The following is an 18,476-nucleotide window of genomic DNA, read 5'->3' on the forward strand; positions in this document are numbered from 1 at the left end:
CCCAAATGACCCCATTTTGGAAAGTAGACACCCCAAGCTATTTGCCGAGGGCCATCTTGACACTATTGAATATTTTTTTTTTTGTCCCAAGGGATTGAATAATGACAAAAAAAAAAAAAAAAAAAAAATTTTTTACAAAAAGTTGTCACTAAATGATATATTGCTCATGCATGCCATGGTTATATGTGGAATTGCACCCCAAAATATATTCAGCTACTTCTCCCGAGTATGGGGATACCACATGTGTGGGACTTTTTGGGAGTCTAGTCGCGTACGGCACCCCGAAAACCAATCACCACCTTCAGGATTTCTAAGGGTGCAAATTTTTGATTTCACCCCTCACTACCTATCACAGTTTCGAAGGCCATAAAATGCCAAAATAGCACAAAACCCCCCAAAATGACCCCATTTTGGAAAGTAGACACCCCAAGCTATTTACTGAGAGGCATGTTGAGTCCATGGAATATTTTATATTTTGCCACAAGTTGCGGGAATATTACAAACTTTTTTTTTTTTGCACAAAGTTGTCACTAAATGATATATTGCTCACACATGCTATGGGCATATGTGAAATGACACCCAAAAATACATTCTGCTGCTTCTCCTGAGTACAGGGATACCACATATGTGGGACTTTTTTGGAGCCTAGCCGCGTACGGGACCCCGAAATCCAAGCACCGCCTTCAGGATTTCTAAGGGCATAATTTTTTTATTTTACTCCTCACTACCTATCACAGTTTTGACGGCCATAAAATGCCAAGATGGCACAAAACCCCCCCAAATGACCCCATTTTGGAAAGTAGACACCCCAAGCTATTGGCGGAGGGCCATCTTGAGACTATTGAATATTTTTTTTTTTTGTCCCAAGGGATTGAATAATGACAAAAAAAAAAAAAAATTTTTTTTTACAAAAAGTTCTCACTAAATGATATATTGCTCACACATGCCATGGTTATATGTGGAATTGCACCCCAAAATATATTAAGCTACTTCTCCCGAGTATGGGGATACCACATGTGTGGGACTTTTTGGGAGTCTAGTCGCGTACGGCACCCCGAAAACCAATCACCACCTTCAGGATTTCTAAGGGTGCAAATTTTTGATTTCACCCCTCACTACCTATCACAGTTTCGAAGGCCATAAAATGCCAAAATAGCACAAAACCCCCCAAAATGACCCCATTTTGGAAAGTAGACACCCCAAGCTATTTACTGAGAGGCATGTTGAGTCCATGGAATATTTTATATTTTGCCACAAGTTGCGGGAATATTACAAACTTTTTTTTTTTTTGCACAAAGTTGTCACTAAATGATATATTGCTCACACATGCTATGGGCATATGTGAAATGACACCCCAAAATACATTCTGCTGCTTCTCCTGAGTACAGGGATACCACATATGTGGGACTTTTTTGGAGCCTAGCCGCGTACGGGACCCCGAAATCCAAGCACCGCCTTCAGGATTTCTAAGGGCATAATTTTTTTATTTTACTCCTCATTACCTATCACAGTTTTGACGGCCATAAAATGCCAAGATGGCACAAAACCCCCCAAATTACCCCATTTTGGAAAGTAGACACCCCAAGCTATTGGCCGAGGGCCATCTTGAGACTATTGAATATTTTTTTTTTTTGTCCCAAGGGATTGAATAATGACAAAAAATTAAAAAAAATTTTTTTTTTACAAAAAGTTGTCACTAAATGATATATTGCTCACACATGCCATGGTTATATGTGGAATTGCACCCCAAAATATATTCAGCTACTTCTCCCGAGTATGGGGATACCACATGTGTGGGACTTTTTGGGAGTCTAGTCGCGTACGGCACCCCGAAAACCAATCACCACCTTCAGGATTTCTAAGGGTGCAAATTTTTGATTTCACCCCTCGCTACCTATCACAGTTTCGAAGGCCATAAAATGCCAAAATAGCACAAAACCCCCCCAAATTACCCCATTTTGGAAAGTAGACACCCCATGCTATTTACTGAGAGTCATGTTGTCTGAACGAAAAAAAAGAGATTGATCGGTGGGTATGCCCACCATTAGATACCTCCCTTCATCCACCCACTTCTAATGATGGACATACATGCACCATTTATATATGCCGAAGCATGGGGGCATCCTCCCGCAAAAAAGTTATGCCGCGTACATACGTTCAAACTTTTCCATGGGCAAGCCCCCTGTCGGAATTTTGACCGTATGTACGCGGCATTAGGAGCAAAATCGCTCCTCCACCCCTTATGCCCCCATGCTTCGGCATATATGCTCTTTTTTAACTGTGGTGGTGAAATCACCTCCTACAGCACTGGAGTCATGGCTTTATGTATCGTGGGAGCAAACGCTGTTGCTGTCAAGATAAATAAATTCACGCTGCAGCTGAATGGCGTACCTGCTAAGCAAATTATGGTTAACGTTAAAACAAAGTAACATCACAGGAAAACCTGACCATACCATACCTGCCAAGCAAATGCCAAAAAAAACAGTAAAAAATAAAACATTTTTTAACACAACCTGTGCCTAAAATATATATATGCCGAAGCATGGGGGCATCCTCCCGCAAAAAAGTTATGCCGCGTACATAAGTTCAAACTTTTCCACGGGCAAGCCCTCCGTCGGAATTTTGACCGTATGTACGCGGCATTAGGAGCAAAATCGCTCCTCCACCCCTTATGCCCCCATGCTTTGGCATATATGCTCTTTTTTAACTGTGGTGGTGAAATCACCTCCTACAGCACTGGAGTCGCGGCTTTATGTATCGTGGGAGCAAACGCTGTTGCTGTCAAGATAAATAAATCCGCGCTGCAGCTGAATGGCGTACCTGCTAAGCAAATTATGGTTAACGTTAAAACAAAGTAACATCCCAGTAAAACCTTACCATACCATACCTGCAAAGCAATTGCCAAAAAAAACAGTAAAAAATAAAACATTTTTTAACACAACCTGTGCCTAAAATATATATATGCCGAAGCATGGGGGCATCCTCCCGCAAAAAAGTTATGCTGCGTACATACGTTCAAACTTTTCCACGGGCAAGCCCTCCGTCGGAATTTTGACCGTATGTATGCGGCATTAGGAGCAAAATCGCTCCTCCACCCCTTATGCCCCCATGCTTCGGCATATATGCTCTTTTTTAACTGTGGTGGTGAAATCACCTCCTACAGCACTGGAGTCGCGGCTTTATGTATCGTGGGAGCAAACGCTGTTGCTGTCAAGATAAATAAATCCACACTGCAGCTGAATGGCGTACCTGAAAACATGAAAAATGGTTAACAATAACACAGTAAACAGTAAAGTATAAAAAATTAGAGAGAAGAGAGAGAGAGAGAGAGAGAGAGAGAGAGAACAATAAAACGACAACTATTTTTGGCTTTTATATTTTATATTTTTTTTGGTTTTTTTATTTTACTTTTTTTTTTTTTTTTTTTTTTATACACTTTTTTTTGAACTGTAAACTGTAACTGTAACGGTTTGGGTCTCTCAAAATGCGATGGCATCTTGGGAGACCCTGTGTAAGTGTGCCTAGCCTGTGAAATGCTGTACCCTACGCTAATACTTCACTAGTTCATGGTAGCGTTCAAAACACTCACCCTGACAAAGACCAGGATTGCCAGGACAGCGTGGACAATAACAACGGGTGTCACGCCTATATCCGCGCTTGCTACAGACACGACATCTTTTTTGGGGGGCTCGTTGGGTAGGGGTACTCGGGAGGACATAAGAATAATGCCTCTCATGCAGCCGGCTTACTGCATTTGGTTGGGAATGGTGAGGTGCAGAACCCTCTGGATACAGAAGCTCTGTGACAACCTCTCTTTGGAAGAAAAGAAAGGTTAATGTCCCGCCTGAAGTTTTGTATAGCACAAAAGCATTCAGCAAAGCCAATTGAAATAAGTAAGCAGACACTTTTTTGTACCAGCGTCTGGTCTTACGGGAAGTTAGATACGGCGCCAACATCTGGTCATTGAGGTCCACCCCTCCCATATTTTTGTTATATTCGTGGACACAGAGGGGTTTCTCCACAATACCAGTCGCCGTAGAAATTTGGACCGTCGTGTCTGCATGAAGGGAGGTAAGAACGAAAACATTCTTATTATGCCTCCACTTCATAGCGAGCAAATTATTACACCGATAGCAGGCTCTCTCCCCCAGCCTAAGACGGGAATCTACAAGCCGCTGGGGAAAGCCCCGGCGATTAGGTTGCACGGTGCCACATGCTCCAATCTGATTATCAAACAAGTGACTAAACAGTGGCACGCTGGTGTAATAGTTGTCCACGTACAAGTGGTACCCCTTTCCGAATAAGGGTGACACCAATTTCCACACTATCTTGCCAGCGCTTCCTATGTAATCAGGGCAGTTCTCCGGCTCTACGTAACTATCTTTACCCTCATAAACCATAAAGCTCCATGCATAGCCTGTGGCCCTGTCACAGCACTTATAGAGCTTGACCCCGTATCTGGTACGCTTGTTGGGAATGTACTGTTTGAATGACAAGCGACCAGTAAACTTAACCAGGGACTCATCAACGCAGACAACTTTTTGGGGAGTAAACAAGTCTGCAAAACGTTGGTTGAAGTGGTTTATGAGGGGCCGAATTTTGTAGAGCCGATCGTATTCAGGGTCTCCACGTGGACGACAAAGTTCATTGTCACTGAAGTGCAAGAACCGCAAGATCTGCTCGTATCGTTTCCTGGACATGGAGTTAGAGAACACGGGCATGTGGTCAGCCGGATGCGTGGACCAATAAGCCCGCATCCGCATGAATTTATGTGTGCCCATGTTGAGGGAAAGGCCCAGAAACGTCTTAAATTCGGAAACCGTAACTGGTTTCCAATCTCTGGCAAGAGACGGCAACTGGGGATTAGCGGCGATGCGTTGACCAGCATATAAATTGGTTTGGTCCACAATAGATCTATAGAGATCTTCCGTGAGATACAGAGAATAAAAATCGAGTGGCGTAAAATCATCTGTATCCACCTGAATACCGGGTTGGGCAGTGAATGGGGGAAGTACGGGTTCTGCAGAAGTGGTGGGCACCCAATTAGGATAGGCGAATTCTGCAGGAAGGGCACTATGGGTACGACGGGCCTGTCTTTGTCTTCTTCTTGGTGGCAGCGGGACACTACTTGTGCTTGCCACCTCGCCAGCTTGAACTGCACTTATGGGACTCGCCACGTCACCACGTGATACTGCAGTGCTGGATGTACGTCCAGGGTGTACTAGGCCGCTGGTGCTTGCCAGTTCACCAAAAGGATGAGCGGCGCTAGTACTGGCTCTATACTCCATACGAGGGACTTGCGGTTCCTGCAACTCAACAACATCAGAAAATCGGGGTCGGGTACGCCTGACGTTAGCAGGGACCTCTTCTTCGTCGTCAGAGCTATCTGACATGGAGGTGCTGTCCTCTACAGGTTCGTATTCTGAGCCTGAATCTGACAGATCAGTGTCTTCCTCTTCACTATCTGTCATGCTCAGAAACGTGTAGGCCTCTTCACTAGTGTACCTTCGCTTTGCCATTTTGGGCTCTAAATTTAGGGGTACAGTAGTGAGACTCACAGGTAAAAAAGCACCTAGCCTGTCAGCGACTGTATAAAACGCTACAAAAAAAACTGTTAGCGATCGCAGGGATCAGGCCTGACTCTGCGAACGCTGCAGTTACGTGTGTTGTGTTTTGTAAGTGACAGTGATCGATCGATACTGCACTTGGGTGGGCTGGGCTGGGCTGGGCAGAGGGGCAAAACGCAGGTGCTAGCAGGTATCTGGATTGATCCTGCTAACAATGCGTTTTTTTAGAACCCTAAATTGCTGGGCACGCTAGTATAGATCTGATCAGATCAGATATTGATCTGTTCGGATACTATACCACTAAGGGAGGTGTATGCTTTGCGCGTGGGTGTTAGCGGTACTGGCACTAACCTAGCACTGCCTGGGGCGACGCAGACCCTTTCTGACCCTAAAACCAAATTTATATCACCCGCCGGGTGATCAGGGGGTTAAACCTTTATTAGGTAATAAATGGCGGGTGCCCTGATGCTATAAAAAGCGAACTACCTAACCAGCGTCACCCGTAACACTTATACGGTGATCACTGGTGAAAGGGTTAACTAAGGGCAATTAGGGGTTAAAACCTTTATTGGGTATTTATATGGGGGTACCTGAAGCTTTATAAAAACCTGACGGGGAACCTAAATAACTAAATAACTAACTGGCTAACCAGCGTCACCAGTGACACTTATGCAGCGATCGCTGGTGAAAGGGTTAACTCTAGGGGCAATCAACCTTTATTAGGTTATATATCGGGGTACCTAACGCTATAAAAACCTGGCGTTGAACCTAAAAAAAAACTAGCTTCCTAGCGGGACCAGTGACACTATTGCAGCGATCAGAAAAACGATCGCTTAGTGACACTGGTAAAAGAGGGTGAAAGGGTTAACTGGGAGGGCAATCAAGGGGTTAAACCTTTATTAGGGGGGGGGTAGGGGGCTACCCTGGACCTAAAGGGGCCTAACACTAGCTGCCCTGACACTTTTTACAGTCACAACTGACACTAAATGTAGTGATCAATAAATAAATGAACACTGCATTAGTGACACTGTGACTGGGGGGGGGGCGGGGGGCCGATCGGGGGGGTGATCGGGGGGTGACTGGGGTGAAATGTGTGCCTGTGTGTACCTATGTGTCAGTGGACTGTTGGTGCACTTACTTGGACGTCTTCACTCCTCGCTGTCCGGTTCAAAAAGACCGCCACGAGGAGTGTGACATCACTTCCTCCTCCTGTGTTTACATTTTCACAGGGGAGGAAGTTCGTCACTGGCCAGGAGCGATCGAGAGGGGATGGCCAGAAACCAACGGCCATCCCCTCATCGCGGATCGCTTCGGCACCGAAAGGGACCGCCGTATCTAGCGGGAGGGGGTCCGATCGGACCCCCCACCCGCTAGAAGGCAGGCACGTACATCTACGTGATTGTGCCTGCCTGTGCCATTGTGTTGATGTACATTGGCAATACGGCGGTCCTGAAGTGGTTAAGGAATAGCAGACTGTACCTCACTCAACCCTATGTACTGTAGTACCCTATACCTTACCAGTCCTTATAAGGACCTTTGTGGAACTAGTAGGTTGTGAATGATTAGCAGACTGTACCTCAGTCTCTATACTGATAAAGGACTGCTGCAGTATAGGGCAGCAGTCAGCAGTAGTGCACCTCAACCCTATATATTGTGGACCTATACCAGTCCTTAAGGAATAGCAGACTGTACCTCACTCAACCCTATGTACTGTAGTACCCTATACCTTACCAGTCCTTATAAGGACCTTTGTGGAACTAGTAGGTTGTGAATGATTAGCAGACTGTACCTCAGTGCCTAGACTGATTAAGGACTACTGCAGTATAGGGCAGCAGTCAGCAGTAGTGCACCTCAACCCTATATATTGTGGACCTATACCAGTCATTAAGGAATAGCAGACTGTACCTCACTCAACCCTATGTACTGTAGTACCCTATACTTTACCAGTCCTTATAAGGACCTTTGTGGAACTAGTAGGTCTTGAATGATTAGCAGACTGTACCTCAGTCCCTATACTGATAAAGGACTGCTGCAGCAAAAGGGCAGCAGTCAGCAGTAGTGCACCTCAACCCTATATATTGTGGACCTATACCAGTCCTTAAGGAATAGCAGACTGTACCTCACTCAACCCTATGTACTGTAGTACGCTATACCTTACCAGTCCTTATAAGGACCTTTGTGGAACTAGTAGGTTGTGAATGATTAGCAGACTGTACCTCAGTGCCTAGACTGATGAAGGACTACTGCAGCAGAAGGGCAGCAGTCAGCAGTAGTGCACCTCAACCCTATATATTGTGGACCTATACCAGTCCTTAAGGAATAGCAGACTGTACCTCACTCAATCCTATGTACTGTAGTACCCTATACCTTACCAGTCCTTATAAGGACCTTTGTGGAACTAGTAGGTTGTGAATGATTAGCAGACTATACCCCAGTCCCTAGACCGATAAAGGACTACTGCAGCAGAAGGGCAGTAGTCAGCAGTAGTGCACCTCAACCCTATATATTGTGGACCTATACCAGTCCTTAACGAATAGCAGACTGTTCTGACAGGAGTGACAGATCGTTTGTTCCTATTAGCTAGAAACCACGATCCATCACTTCCTCCAGTCAGTCCCCTCCCCCTTCAGTTAGAATCACCTCCCAGGAAGAGGAGGGGAGTTCAGAGGGAGATATGGACCGGCAGATAGGGAGGAGAAACAGGAATAACTTACATTGCACAGGAGAAACAAAGCAGACTGTATCAGGATGTATCAGAATGTATCAGGAGCGAGTCATCGACCATGTACGGTCACATCTGGCGCTCCCAGGACGCCGGCACATGGCTCCACAGTGTGGGCTTTTTTTAACGTGTCCGCTGCTGACAATAGCGTTGCCATCTGCAATCTTTGCAGTCAACGCATTAGTCGCGGTAAGCCCAACACTCACCTAGGGACGACCGCCTTAAGAAGGCACATGAGCATCCATCACCGAGCCCAGCGGGAGCAACGGAACACACAAAGCCACACTCCAGGCTCTCACCTTCCAATTAGCTTTTTTTTAAAAAAAAAATTGGGATATTTATTATAGCAAAAAAGTACAAAATATTGTGTTTTTTTTTTTTTTAAATTGTCGCTCTTTTTTTTTTTTCTTTATAGCGCAAAAAATAAAAACGGCAGAGGCGATCAAATACCACCCAAAGAAAGCTCTAATTGTGGGGAAAAAAAGGTCAGGAAGGGGGCAAATTTTTCCGGGGCCGAAGTGGTTAATGTGCTTCAGTTGACAATAAAATCTTGCTGTTGCTCCCTTGTAAAAAGTAAAAATATAATAAAATAAATCCCACATAGGGCTTGCTTAAACATGTGCTGCAAAATATGCAAATCTTGACCCTTTATTTTTGATGTAAACAGACATTAGCTATGAATATTAGGACTGACATGGGGAACGTCCCTCCAGTTCCTCGTGTGTCATATATACACAATGTATATGTACTGTACAATGGAATACAGGCTTTATTGTGACACCTCCAGTGATTTACACATAAGGGATTAGGCTTTTGCAAGATGGGTATGATGTCACCAAAGGGAAAAGTTTATTGAGAAATTGGGTAAGCAATAACAGATAATGACAGGTCTCTGGCACGCCTCTGACATCTCTTCCTTCTAAAATACAGATATAAGAACCATCCGCAGATTAAGGATTTATTCCATCCAGACTGCAGACATGAGATTGGTGGGACTGACACTATCCATCCTCCTGGGGGTGCTACTGCTCCAAGTGGTGACTGCAGGTATGTGATTCTGTGCTAAGGCTACTACAACTATAGCTCTGATATATTCCACAGTGCTGTGTACAGACAGAACACGGACAGTCTCTGCACCAGAGAAGCTTACACTCTAATGTCCTTCACACTGTCACAGTCTATTATTACACATTTATATACCTCTGACATATACCACAGTGCTGTACAGAGAACACTGAGCCAGTCACATTAGTTTCTGCACCAGAGGAGCTTACACTCTAATGTCCCCCCACAGTCACACACTATTATTATTATATATTTATATATCTCTGACATATACCACAGTGCTGTACAGAGATCATGTAGCCAGTCACATCAGTCTTTACCAGAGGAGCTTACACTCTAATGCCCCCCCCCCCCACAGTCACACACACTATTATTAGTATACATTTATATTGTGTAAAGGAAATTTGTAAGTTCTGTATATAATTGTATTCTATTTTGTATGTATTGCACACTGTCCTCACTGTGCACATGGCATTAATAATGTTTTCAGTACATGTTTTGCATTCTTTCGAGTCCTGATTAGAATTAGTCTGCCTATGTTACGCCCCTTGTTACCATAAACGTACAATTGTAATATTAATGTGATAACTACGTAATCATGTGTATAAAAACCTTCAATTGCGTCATAATAAAGCAGAACAGTTATTTGGAAAGATGCAGAGTGTATCTTTCGTGTCTGTCCCCTATTGCAGTAGTTATTATTAATTTGGAACCACTAATCAATATGAGCAGGGGCGTAACTATAGGGGGTGCAGCAGTCGCGACCGCAACCGGGCCCTGTGATGCAGGGGGCCCATGCAGCCCCCTCTACATATGGCCGGCAGCAGCATAGGCAGCTAGGGGTACCAGTGCACCATGCACACGGGTGGGTGGAGGGTGACTAGCAGAGCTCCACACTCGACTATCGCACTGGCTGCTCTTTAGTTGTGCATTCCCCGCATGACCTGTGTCCTCGGGCCAGCTCCTCAGACTACCCCTCTCCTGCTCCATGCATTGCTGCTCAGTCCAATGTCTGTTCTCCCCAGCCAGAGTCCCGTCCCCCCTGAGTCCGGCCCACACTGCACTGCATACTTCTCCCGGGTAAACAAACTTTAAGCACACAGATGCAGTGCAGCCCTATGAGAGACAGCTCCCCGGAGGACACTGCAGGCTTGTCTGCCAGCCCCCCTCCTCCCCCGTCATACACAGATGATGAAAGGTCTTTCTGGGAGATATGCTGATCGCCCGTCCAGCACACTGGATGGAGCCCAGGCCAACATGGATGAGTGCGCGGCCTACAGCTTGGTCGTGGCGAGTGAGAGGACTCCATCCCCACACACCATTACATACCCCCTCCATCTCCCCCTGAGGACAGGGACCCCTTCTCACGTGGGGACAGGGACCCCCACCTCCCTTGGGGACAGGGACCCCTTCTCACCTGGGGGCAGTAACTTCATCTGCCCTGGAGAAAAGGACCTCATCTCTTCTGGGGACGGGGACCCCATCCTGCCTAGGGACAGTCCCCCAATGGGGCACCTAAAAATTAAAATAATAATAATAAAAAAAAACTACTGATACCAGTGGTGGAACTACAGGGCTCACAAAGGTCATACTGTGACCACGCCCTGGAGTTCCACCGCCGGATTCTGAGGGAAGGGGTTCAGGGGGGCCCTTCATGGTTTCTTGCATCGGGGCCCTGAAGGTTCTTGTTACGCCACTGAATATGAGGATAGAAGTTGCCTATCTATAAATTCCCATGTCAATAGCTCTGACATATACCACAGTACCTGTACACATAACACTGGGCCAGTCACATCAGTCTCTGCACCAGAGGAGTTTTCACTCTAATACATGTAAGTAAAGCACAGCACAAAATCCAACTGACCCTAAAGGATTTTAAATAGAAGAACAACAGAAATGGACTTTGTAGGCACCAATTATAAAAAAATGTTTGATACATGACCCTAAAGGATGCCTTTACATTATAACAGAGCCCCTGGGTTGTATAGGCACTATGCTTGCACACCAATTGAAATGAGAAATGAGAATGTGTGTGGAGGTTCCGAAAGAGGAGCAGGAGGGAGCAACCCTCATTCTCTGAGGAGATGATACCCCCTTCTAATGTTCATAGACAGAGAAAAGCTTTAAAAAATATCACCCCCCCCCCCCCCCAATCACCAGTGACGTATTCCAGAATCTGGGCTGGCTTGTGATTTCCTTCTTTTAGTCTTTAGTTCACGTCATTTTTAAAACTGGTGAACCTTTGGAGAAAGTTGTGTGACTCTTGGGTGAAAACATTGATAAATAAATCCCTAAGCATGAATAAATATTGATAAAAAAAAAAAAGCATGAATGTGTAACTAATAGTCAAAAATATGAAGAGGATACTGCATAGAGTAGCATGGAAACACTACTTGGCATAACAAGCACAAGGCCCAGCTCTTGATACATTTCGTCCTCTGCCATTTAGCTCCCCCATCCATTGCGACAACCTGTGTCACCACTTATAACATGCAGGAACTGTAGACTATATGACCCATAGTTTGTGGACCCCTGACCATCACGCATATATAAACTTGTTGGTCATTTCATTGCAAAAGCATGGCTATTAATATAGAGTTGACCCCCCTTCACTACTATAATAGCCTCCACTGTTCTTGGATGGCTATCCACAAGATTTTGGAGCGGATCTGTTGGAATTTGTGCCTATTTGTGAGTGTCAGAAACCATGAATCATAAATAAAATAAATTACACTCGTTTAATAATAATAAAAAAAAGTTACACAGAGTAAACGTAGTCAAGAAATAGCCAGAGTTCAGGAACCGGAACGGATAGTCAGACAAGACAAAACGTCAGGGAGCCAGAAGGAATGTCAGCCAAGCAAGTCTTTAACAGGAACACAGGAGAGCGTCTCTAAAAAGCCTTCCTAAATGCTGATTGGTCACTGGAATGCTTTTACTGGCAGCGGGAGGGAACGTCCTGGTGCATCTGCGGTCTCTTCCGTGCGATCGAGAAGCCTGGGATCCGATCTAACAGTGCTGCCGAGTTACCACAGAGCTGGCTGTGGACCGGATGGTCCCCGGCCATCTGTATGATACTGGGAGGCATCATGATGCCATACTAACATTTTATTTATTTTCTGTAAAGCAGAGATCAATGTTTTTTTTCTTTGATCTCATACTTTTCAGGGTAGAGGAGAGATCTAGGGTCTAATAGACCCCAAATGTCTCCATAATGAGGACTTGTCATGCCTTATTTGTATCATAAGAGATGTTTACATTTCTTGTTAGAGAGAGTTTGGCCTCAAAAATAATTTAAAATAAGGGTATGGGTACCATCATCCTAAATTTCAGAGAATAAGGAAAAGATGGGTAGATATAACAAGGGCTACTCCAAAATGCATGTAGCGGCCATAACCCTTGGCAGGGCAGCCTTAACCTTTTGGGCTTACCAGTTGCCTCCGCTTGGCTTGTCCTTCCACGTCTAGGGGTTCCCAGGGTTGATACCCAACAACTTTGGGCGTTGACACCAATAAAGTCCTTTTGAAAAGTTTTTATTTGCAGGGGTAACATCCAACAACACAGTCTCATATGGGAACAGAGGGCAAGGGTGAAGAACTCAGGCACCTTGAACTGCTAGTGTAACAAAGTCTCTATTACCACCCAGAGAGTAGCCACTCGCAGCTGGGCGCTTCAAGGCTGAACAAATCCCTAGAAAGAGATTATGGCAATCAGCACGTTGATTCAGAACTTAAGAAATCTCTAACCTTGAACGAGTTATAAGTGAAAGCGAACAGGAACCTTTTTCCTCCGTACCTGGAACGTTCTCTGTCTCCTTGACAGTACGGGAAAAAGTGCGGATTCATCAATGTCCTTCACAACTCAGTAACCAGGCACTTCTCAGGATGCTGGCTTGTCGGCCCTCCTCCGAAGAGTCCTCCCACGATCACTTACACGAGCTGCGGCGCCCCTCCAAGCCGAGAACACACCCGGACACCTTGAATCCTTCCTCAGTTACTGCGCCTCAGACCAGCCGGTTCCAAGACTCGGGAACAGACGGATCCCTACCCCAGACCAGACGGGTCTATTGGGGCTAACCAACAGAAGCATGTTGCGGAGCGTCGAACGCTCCGTGACCGGGACCCCTCGTGGGGCTACCCCGGTCCAGGAACCAGGAACAGACCGCCTGGGCCTCACGAACGACGACTGTTGAACACGTGACTTCCACATCTTAAGTACCCTTCCCCAGACTCCTCAGCGGGACCCGTCACACCCACTGATTGGTTCCGAGGAAGTTGATACCCAAAACGTCCAACCAGGCCTGGTTCTGGCATGTCATGTGCCCCTCACCGTACACATGACCAGGCGGAACTCTAAGCCCTTGTACACACGGTCGGACATTCCGACAACAAAATCTGCCGGATTTTGTCCGAAACTTGTGTTGCATACACACGGTCGGACAAAGTTGTCGGAAAATCCGATCGTTCGTAACGTGATGACTATATTTTGTTACGATGGGACTACATTCTGGCTAGTAGCCAATAGCTTTGGTCTAGGAATTTGATCTGAGCATGCGTGGCACTTTGTCCCACCGGAATTCTCTACAAACGATCAGACAAAGTCCGATCGGATCATGTTGTCGGAAAATTTTATAGCCCAGCTCTAAAACTTTGTCGGTCGGATATTCCGACGGAAACAGTCCGATGGAGCCCACACACAGTCGGATTATCCGACAACATGGTCCGATCGGACGTTTTCCGTCGGAATGTCCGACCGTGTGTGCAAGGGTTTACACAGCCCAGCCAAACTGATGTCAAAGTTAACCTACATAATTAACCCTCAGAACCCTATTACTGTCCTGAGGCAAAAACTAAATTTACACATAAATGACACTTTGTCCAAAGTGTCACCGCTATCATGCATATTTACCCTTAATCACCCAAAGTTCATTGGACTATTCCGGTGTCACTATTCCGGTATATTGCTATCACATTTCTTGTGATAGCAATACAAATGATGAAAAAACAATTAAAGAAACAGTCTTTCATTTAAAAAAAAAAAAAAAAAAGAAACAGTGGAAACGTAATATTTTTTTAAATAAACATGTAAACAGTCAGTCAACGTTATCGCGAGAGCAATAATTCTAGCGCTAGACCTCCTCTGTAACTCAAAACTAATATATAAAAAAAATGTTAAGAATTTCCTATGGAGATTTTTAAGTACCATAGCTTGGCACCATTCCACGAGCGTGCGTAATTTTAAAGCCTGACATGTTAGGTATCTATTTAATCGGCGTTATATCATCTTTTATATTTCACCAAAAATTGGCTACTATACTGTGAGTTTTTTTTTTTTTTTGCATTAAAATTCATTAAAGTGTATTTTCAAAAAATAAATAAATAAATGGCTGTGCAAATTCCCTGTGACATAAAAAGCTGCAACCTTCACCATTTTGTTCTCTAGGGCCTCTTCTTAAAATATATATATTATTATATATGTGTGATAATTATTGGTTTATACAACATGTATGTTTGAGTTGTATTTTACACATATGGCAGGGCAACACTCTTCAATTTATATTTAAAATTGTATATATATATATATATATATATATATATATATATATATATATATATATATCCAATTTTAAATATAAATATATATATATATATATATATATATATATATATATATATATATATATATATATATTCTGAGTAATTTTCCAGCAAAAAAAAAGGTAATTTTTACATGCAGGAAAGAAATGCCAGAATTGGCCCGGTAGTGAAGCAGTTAAAGAATGATGGCTTTTTTTCTGATCTGGAAGCGTCACCAAAATAAAGACCCTGAAAATGTCACATGTGAACTACCAAGAAACGCTCTGTGCATTCTGTATTCTCATTATAGACAGTTATTGCAGGTGTACGTATTAATGTGAGTTAGGGACCTTAGATTGTAAGCTCCTTGAGAGCAGGGATCGATGTGAATGTACAATATGTCGGTAAAGTGCTATGTAAATTGACAACACTATATACAGTAAGTACCTGTAATAATAATAATAATAATAATAATAAATGCAGCTAATGATAAATGTGTTGTTTCCCTGCAGTGAGGAAACCGGGCACCTGTCCCGTGGTTAATACCCTTTTACCATGTAAGGGCCCCATACCCAGGCGTTGTAAAGTAGATTCGGATTGTCTTGGGGAAAAGAAGTGCTGTGACGTTGGCTGTTCTTTTAAATGCCAGGAACCCATCGGTAAGTGGATGACTGTGATAAGATATATAGTGGCCCGGTACAGACCAGATCTTACCCAAATGTGAGGGTGGAACTGTCAGTATTGCCCCTAGGAGCCAATAATCCGATCCTTCCTTTCCTTCTCCCAGTGCAGCTTGTATAAGAACAATGTGTACAGCAAGTTTTTACAAAGCCTTTGCAGAGCTTTCGTCCAGCTTTTAGCAGCTTTATAAAAGCGTCCATCCAGTTGTACACACCGGGAGTAAACAGGGTGTGTGTAGTACATCCTGTCCTTCTTCCTCGCTGCTGTTCCCCATCTCATTTGCCACTAATGGCTGTCAAAATTACAGCAGGGAGTCAAAAAAGGACATCTGTCACTGTGTTTATAAACATTGTAAACATGGTAAACATGGTAAGATAGAGAGATAGAAAGCAACATATTTATGAATATTTTTCAGACAGGAGATAGAGAGATACAAAGTAAGATTGTTTATAAACATTGATCAGACAGGAGATAGAGAGATACAAAGTTATATTGTTTATAAACATTGATCAAACGGGAGATAGAGAGATACAAAGTAACATTGTTTATAAACATTGATCGGCCCCTTTCACACGGGGCTGTCCGTTTTACTCCTCCACTTGCTCAGCGGGAATCGCTCCGTTGATCCCAGCTGAGCCGGGGCGGATGACAAGTCCGTCTCTGCACTCTGTGCAGGGACGGACCTGTCAGAGAGTACGCTCTCCCCTATGAAGGGATCGGATGATTACGGACCGCCTGTCTGTTTTCATCCGATCCGCCAGACAGATGGAAAATAGGGCATCCATCCATATGGATTATGCGGATTGGGGCGGGGTCGGATGTTACCTCTGACATCCGACGCCTAGAGGCGATTCAGTTCGCATTGTGCGCTATATAAGTATTTCATTCATTCATTCATTCATAAAGACAATGGAGCGACCATTCAGATCCACCTGAAAAAACTGACAGGTGGATCTGAACGGTCCACACATGTGAAAGGGGCCTTAGACGGGAGATAGAGAGATACAAAGTAACATTAATTATAAACATTGATCAGATGGGATGGTAGGATACATTTTTGGGACATCAGGCCACCCTTTTGAGGTTAAGGCTCCTTTCACATGGGCCGTACTCCATCAGGAGGCCACTTGCTCAGCGGGGAATCTGTCTGCTGATCCTCCACTACTGAGAAGGCGGATAGCTGGTCCGTGTCCGCTCCACTTATGCAGAGTAGACACGGACACAGGCTGCTCTGCTCTATGGGAAGTTGGCTGTAAACGGACTGTCAGGAGTTTGCAGGGGTCTAAAATGCTGGATGCCTGATAGATGAAATTATGCTTCGAAAGCCGGAGTCATGAACCTGAGAAAATCTTCCAAACCTTGGTATAAGCCTACAGAGTATTCAAGGATAAATAACCATAACCCAGATCGATGACTTGTGTCCAGAGAGACTAACCATGACCAGCAGGGAGTAAGAAAGGAACCGGTTTGCCCAACAGCTCAGTGCTGGCTGCGCCAAAGTGAATCGCACTGATGAACTCTCCCAGGAAGTGAAACTTGTAGGTCAGACCTAGCCACATCAACGAACACATGAAGGACATGATTCAAAGAGACCCTGATCCACCTTGTGACTAACTGCCAGTATTGGCAAATAACGAAAAAGCTGAAGTATGTGCAAACTTGGGCAGATGAACTTCCGTGGGCCAACCACTCATGACACAAGATGGCCGAAATCCAACTGAGTCAGCTGCGTCTGAACCACTCCGAGAGTCCTGCTCATGGCTGTGGAATAAACATGGCGATGCCATTCGAGTCACCCAGAAAACTAGTCCCGCATGATTTAGTTGGGCCGTGCCTCTGCCTGTAACCTGACAACCGAGTCAGAGTCCTAAAACAGGGGAAGGAGGGCCAGACTCCATCCTGAGGAATAATTCTCATGGCATGATTCAACATACCCAAAGTGACTGAAGCGCCCCTATGAACAGGCTGGGGATCGGACAAAAGATGAATGATCTCCAGTGTGCTGGACGGGCGATCAGCATATCTCCCAGAAAGACCTTTCATCATCTGTGTATGATGGGGGAGGAGGGGGGCTGGCAGACAAGCCTGCAGTGTCCTCCGGGGAGCCAGCTCTCATAGGGCTGCATTGCATCTGTGTGCTTAAAGTTTGTTTACCCGGGAGAAGTATGCAGTGCAGTGTGGGCCGGACTCAGGGGGGGCGGGACTCTGGCTGGGGAGAACAGACATCGGACTGAGCAGCAATGCATGGAGCAGGAGAGGGGTACTCTGAGCAGTCGGCCGAGGACACAGGTCATGCAGGGAATGTACAACTAAAGAGCAGCCAGTGCGATAGTCGAGCGTGGAGCTCTGCTAGTCACCCTCCACCCACCCGTGTGCATGGTGCACTGGTACCCCTAGCTGCCTATGCTGCTGCCGGCCATATGTAGAGGGGGCTGCATGGGTCCCCTGCATCACAGGGCCCGGTTGCGGTCGCGACTGCTGCACCCCCTATAGTTACGCCCCTGACGTCCATATACCAAAGTCCAAAAGTCCCCCTTCCTGCCTCCAAAGACACCCCTTTAATCATATAATACAACTTTTTTAACAAGTTGGTTGCAGGAGAAGATTAAACAAGACTATGACAGGAAAAGGTGCACATCATTTGTAAGCAGGCCCTGATTGGCCACAGGGCAAACCGGGCACGTGCCCGGTGGGCTGCGGCCGCCGGGGCCGCCAGGCTGCAAGTCCTTGCGGGCTCATCCAGCCTCTCCTCGGCCACCCGGCTGCCAGTTAAGCTCAGCCATCGGCGCCGGGGGGGAGGAGCTAGATGAGACGCCTTCGGCGGCCGCTGAGCGGCTGCGCGGCCGCCCGTATAGGTCAGCCGTC

The 18,476-nt window shown here is 45.3% G+C and overlaps 2 protein-coding genes across 5 annotated transcripts in view; both read left to right on the forward strand.

The window, feature by feature from the left end:
• Positions 1-18,476, forward strand: part of LOC143989263 (uncharacterized) — a 436,678-nt gene that overhangs the window by 382,071 nt on the left and 36,131 nt on the right. The window lies entirely within an intron of this gene.
• Positions 9,199-18,476, forward strand: part of LOC143989261 (uncharacterized) — a 45,409-nt gene continuing 36,131 nt past the window's right edge. For all 4 annotated transcript variants that reach the window (XM_077489331.1, XM_077489334.1, XM_077489333.1 and 1 more), the window contains exons 1-2: positions 9,199-9,336; positions 15,443-15,589. In XM_077489331.1, coding sequence (XP_077345457.1) covers positions 9,270-9,336; positions 15,443-15,589 — 214 coding nt within the window. In that variant the 5' untranslated portion in view covers positions 9,199-9,269. The remainder of the gene's footprint in view (positions 9,337-15,442; positions 15,590-18,476) is intronic.

The sequence above is a fragment of the Lithobates pipiens genome, unplaced genomic scaffold, assembly GCF_037356315.1.
Source record: "Lithobates pipiens isolate NorthernLeopardFrog02 unplaced genomic scaffold, aLitPip1_a1.2 Scaffold_18, whole genome shotgun sequence".
Classification (NCBI taxonomy): domain Eukaryota; kingdom Metazoa; phylum Chordata; class Amphibia; order Anura; family Ranidae; genus Lithobates; species Lithobates pipiens.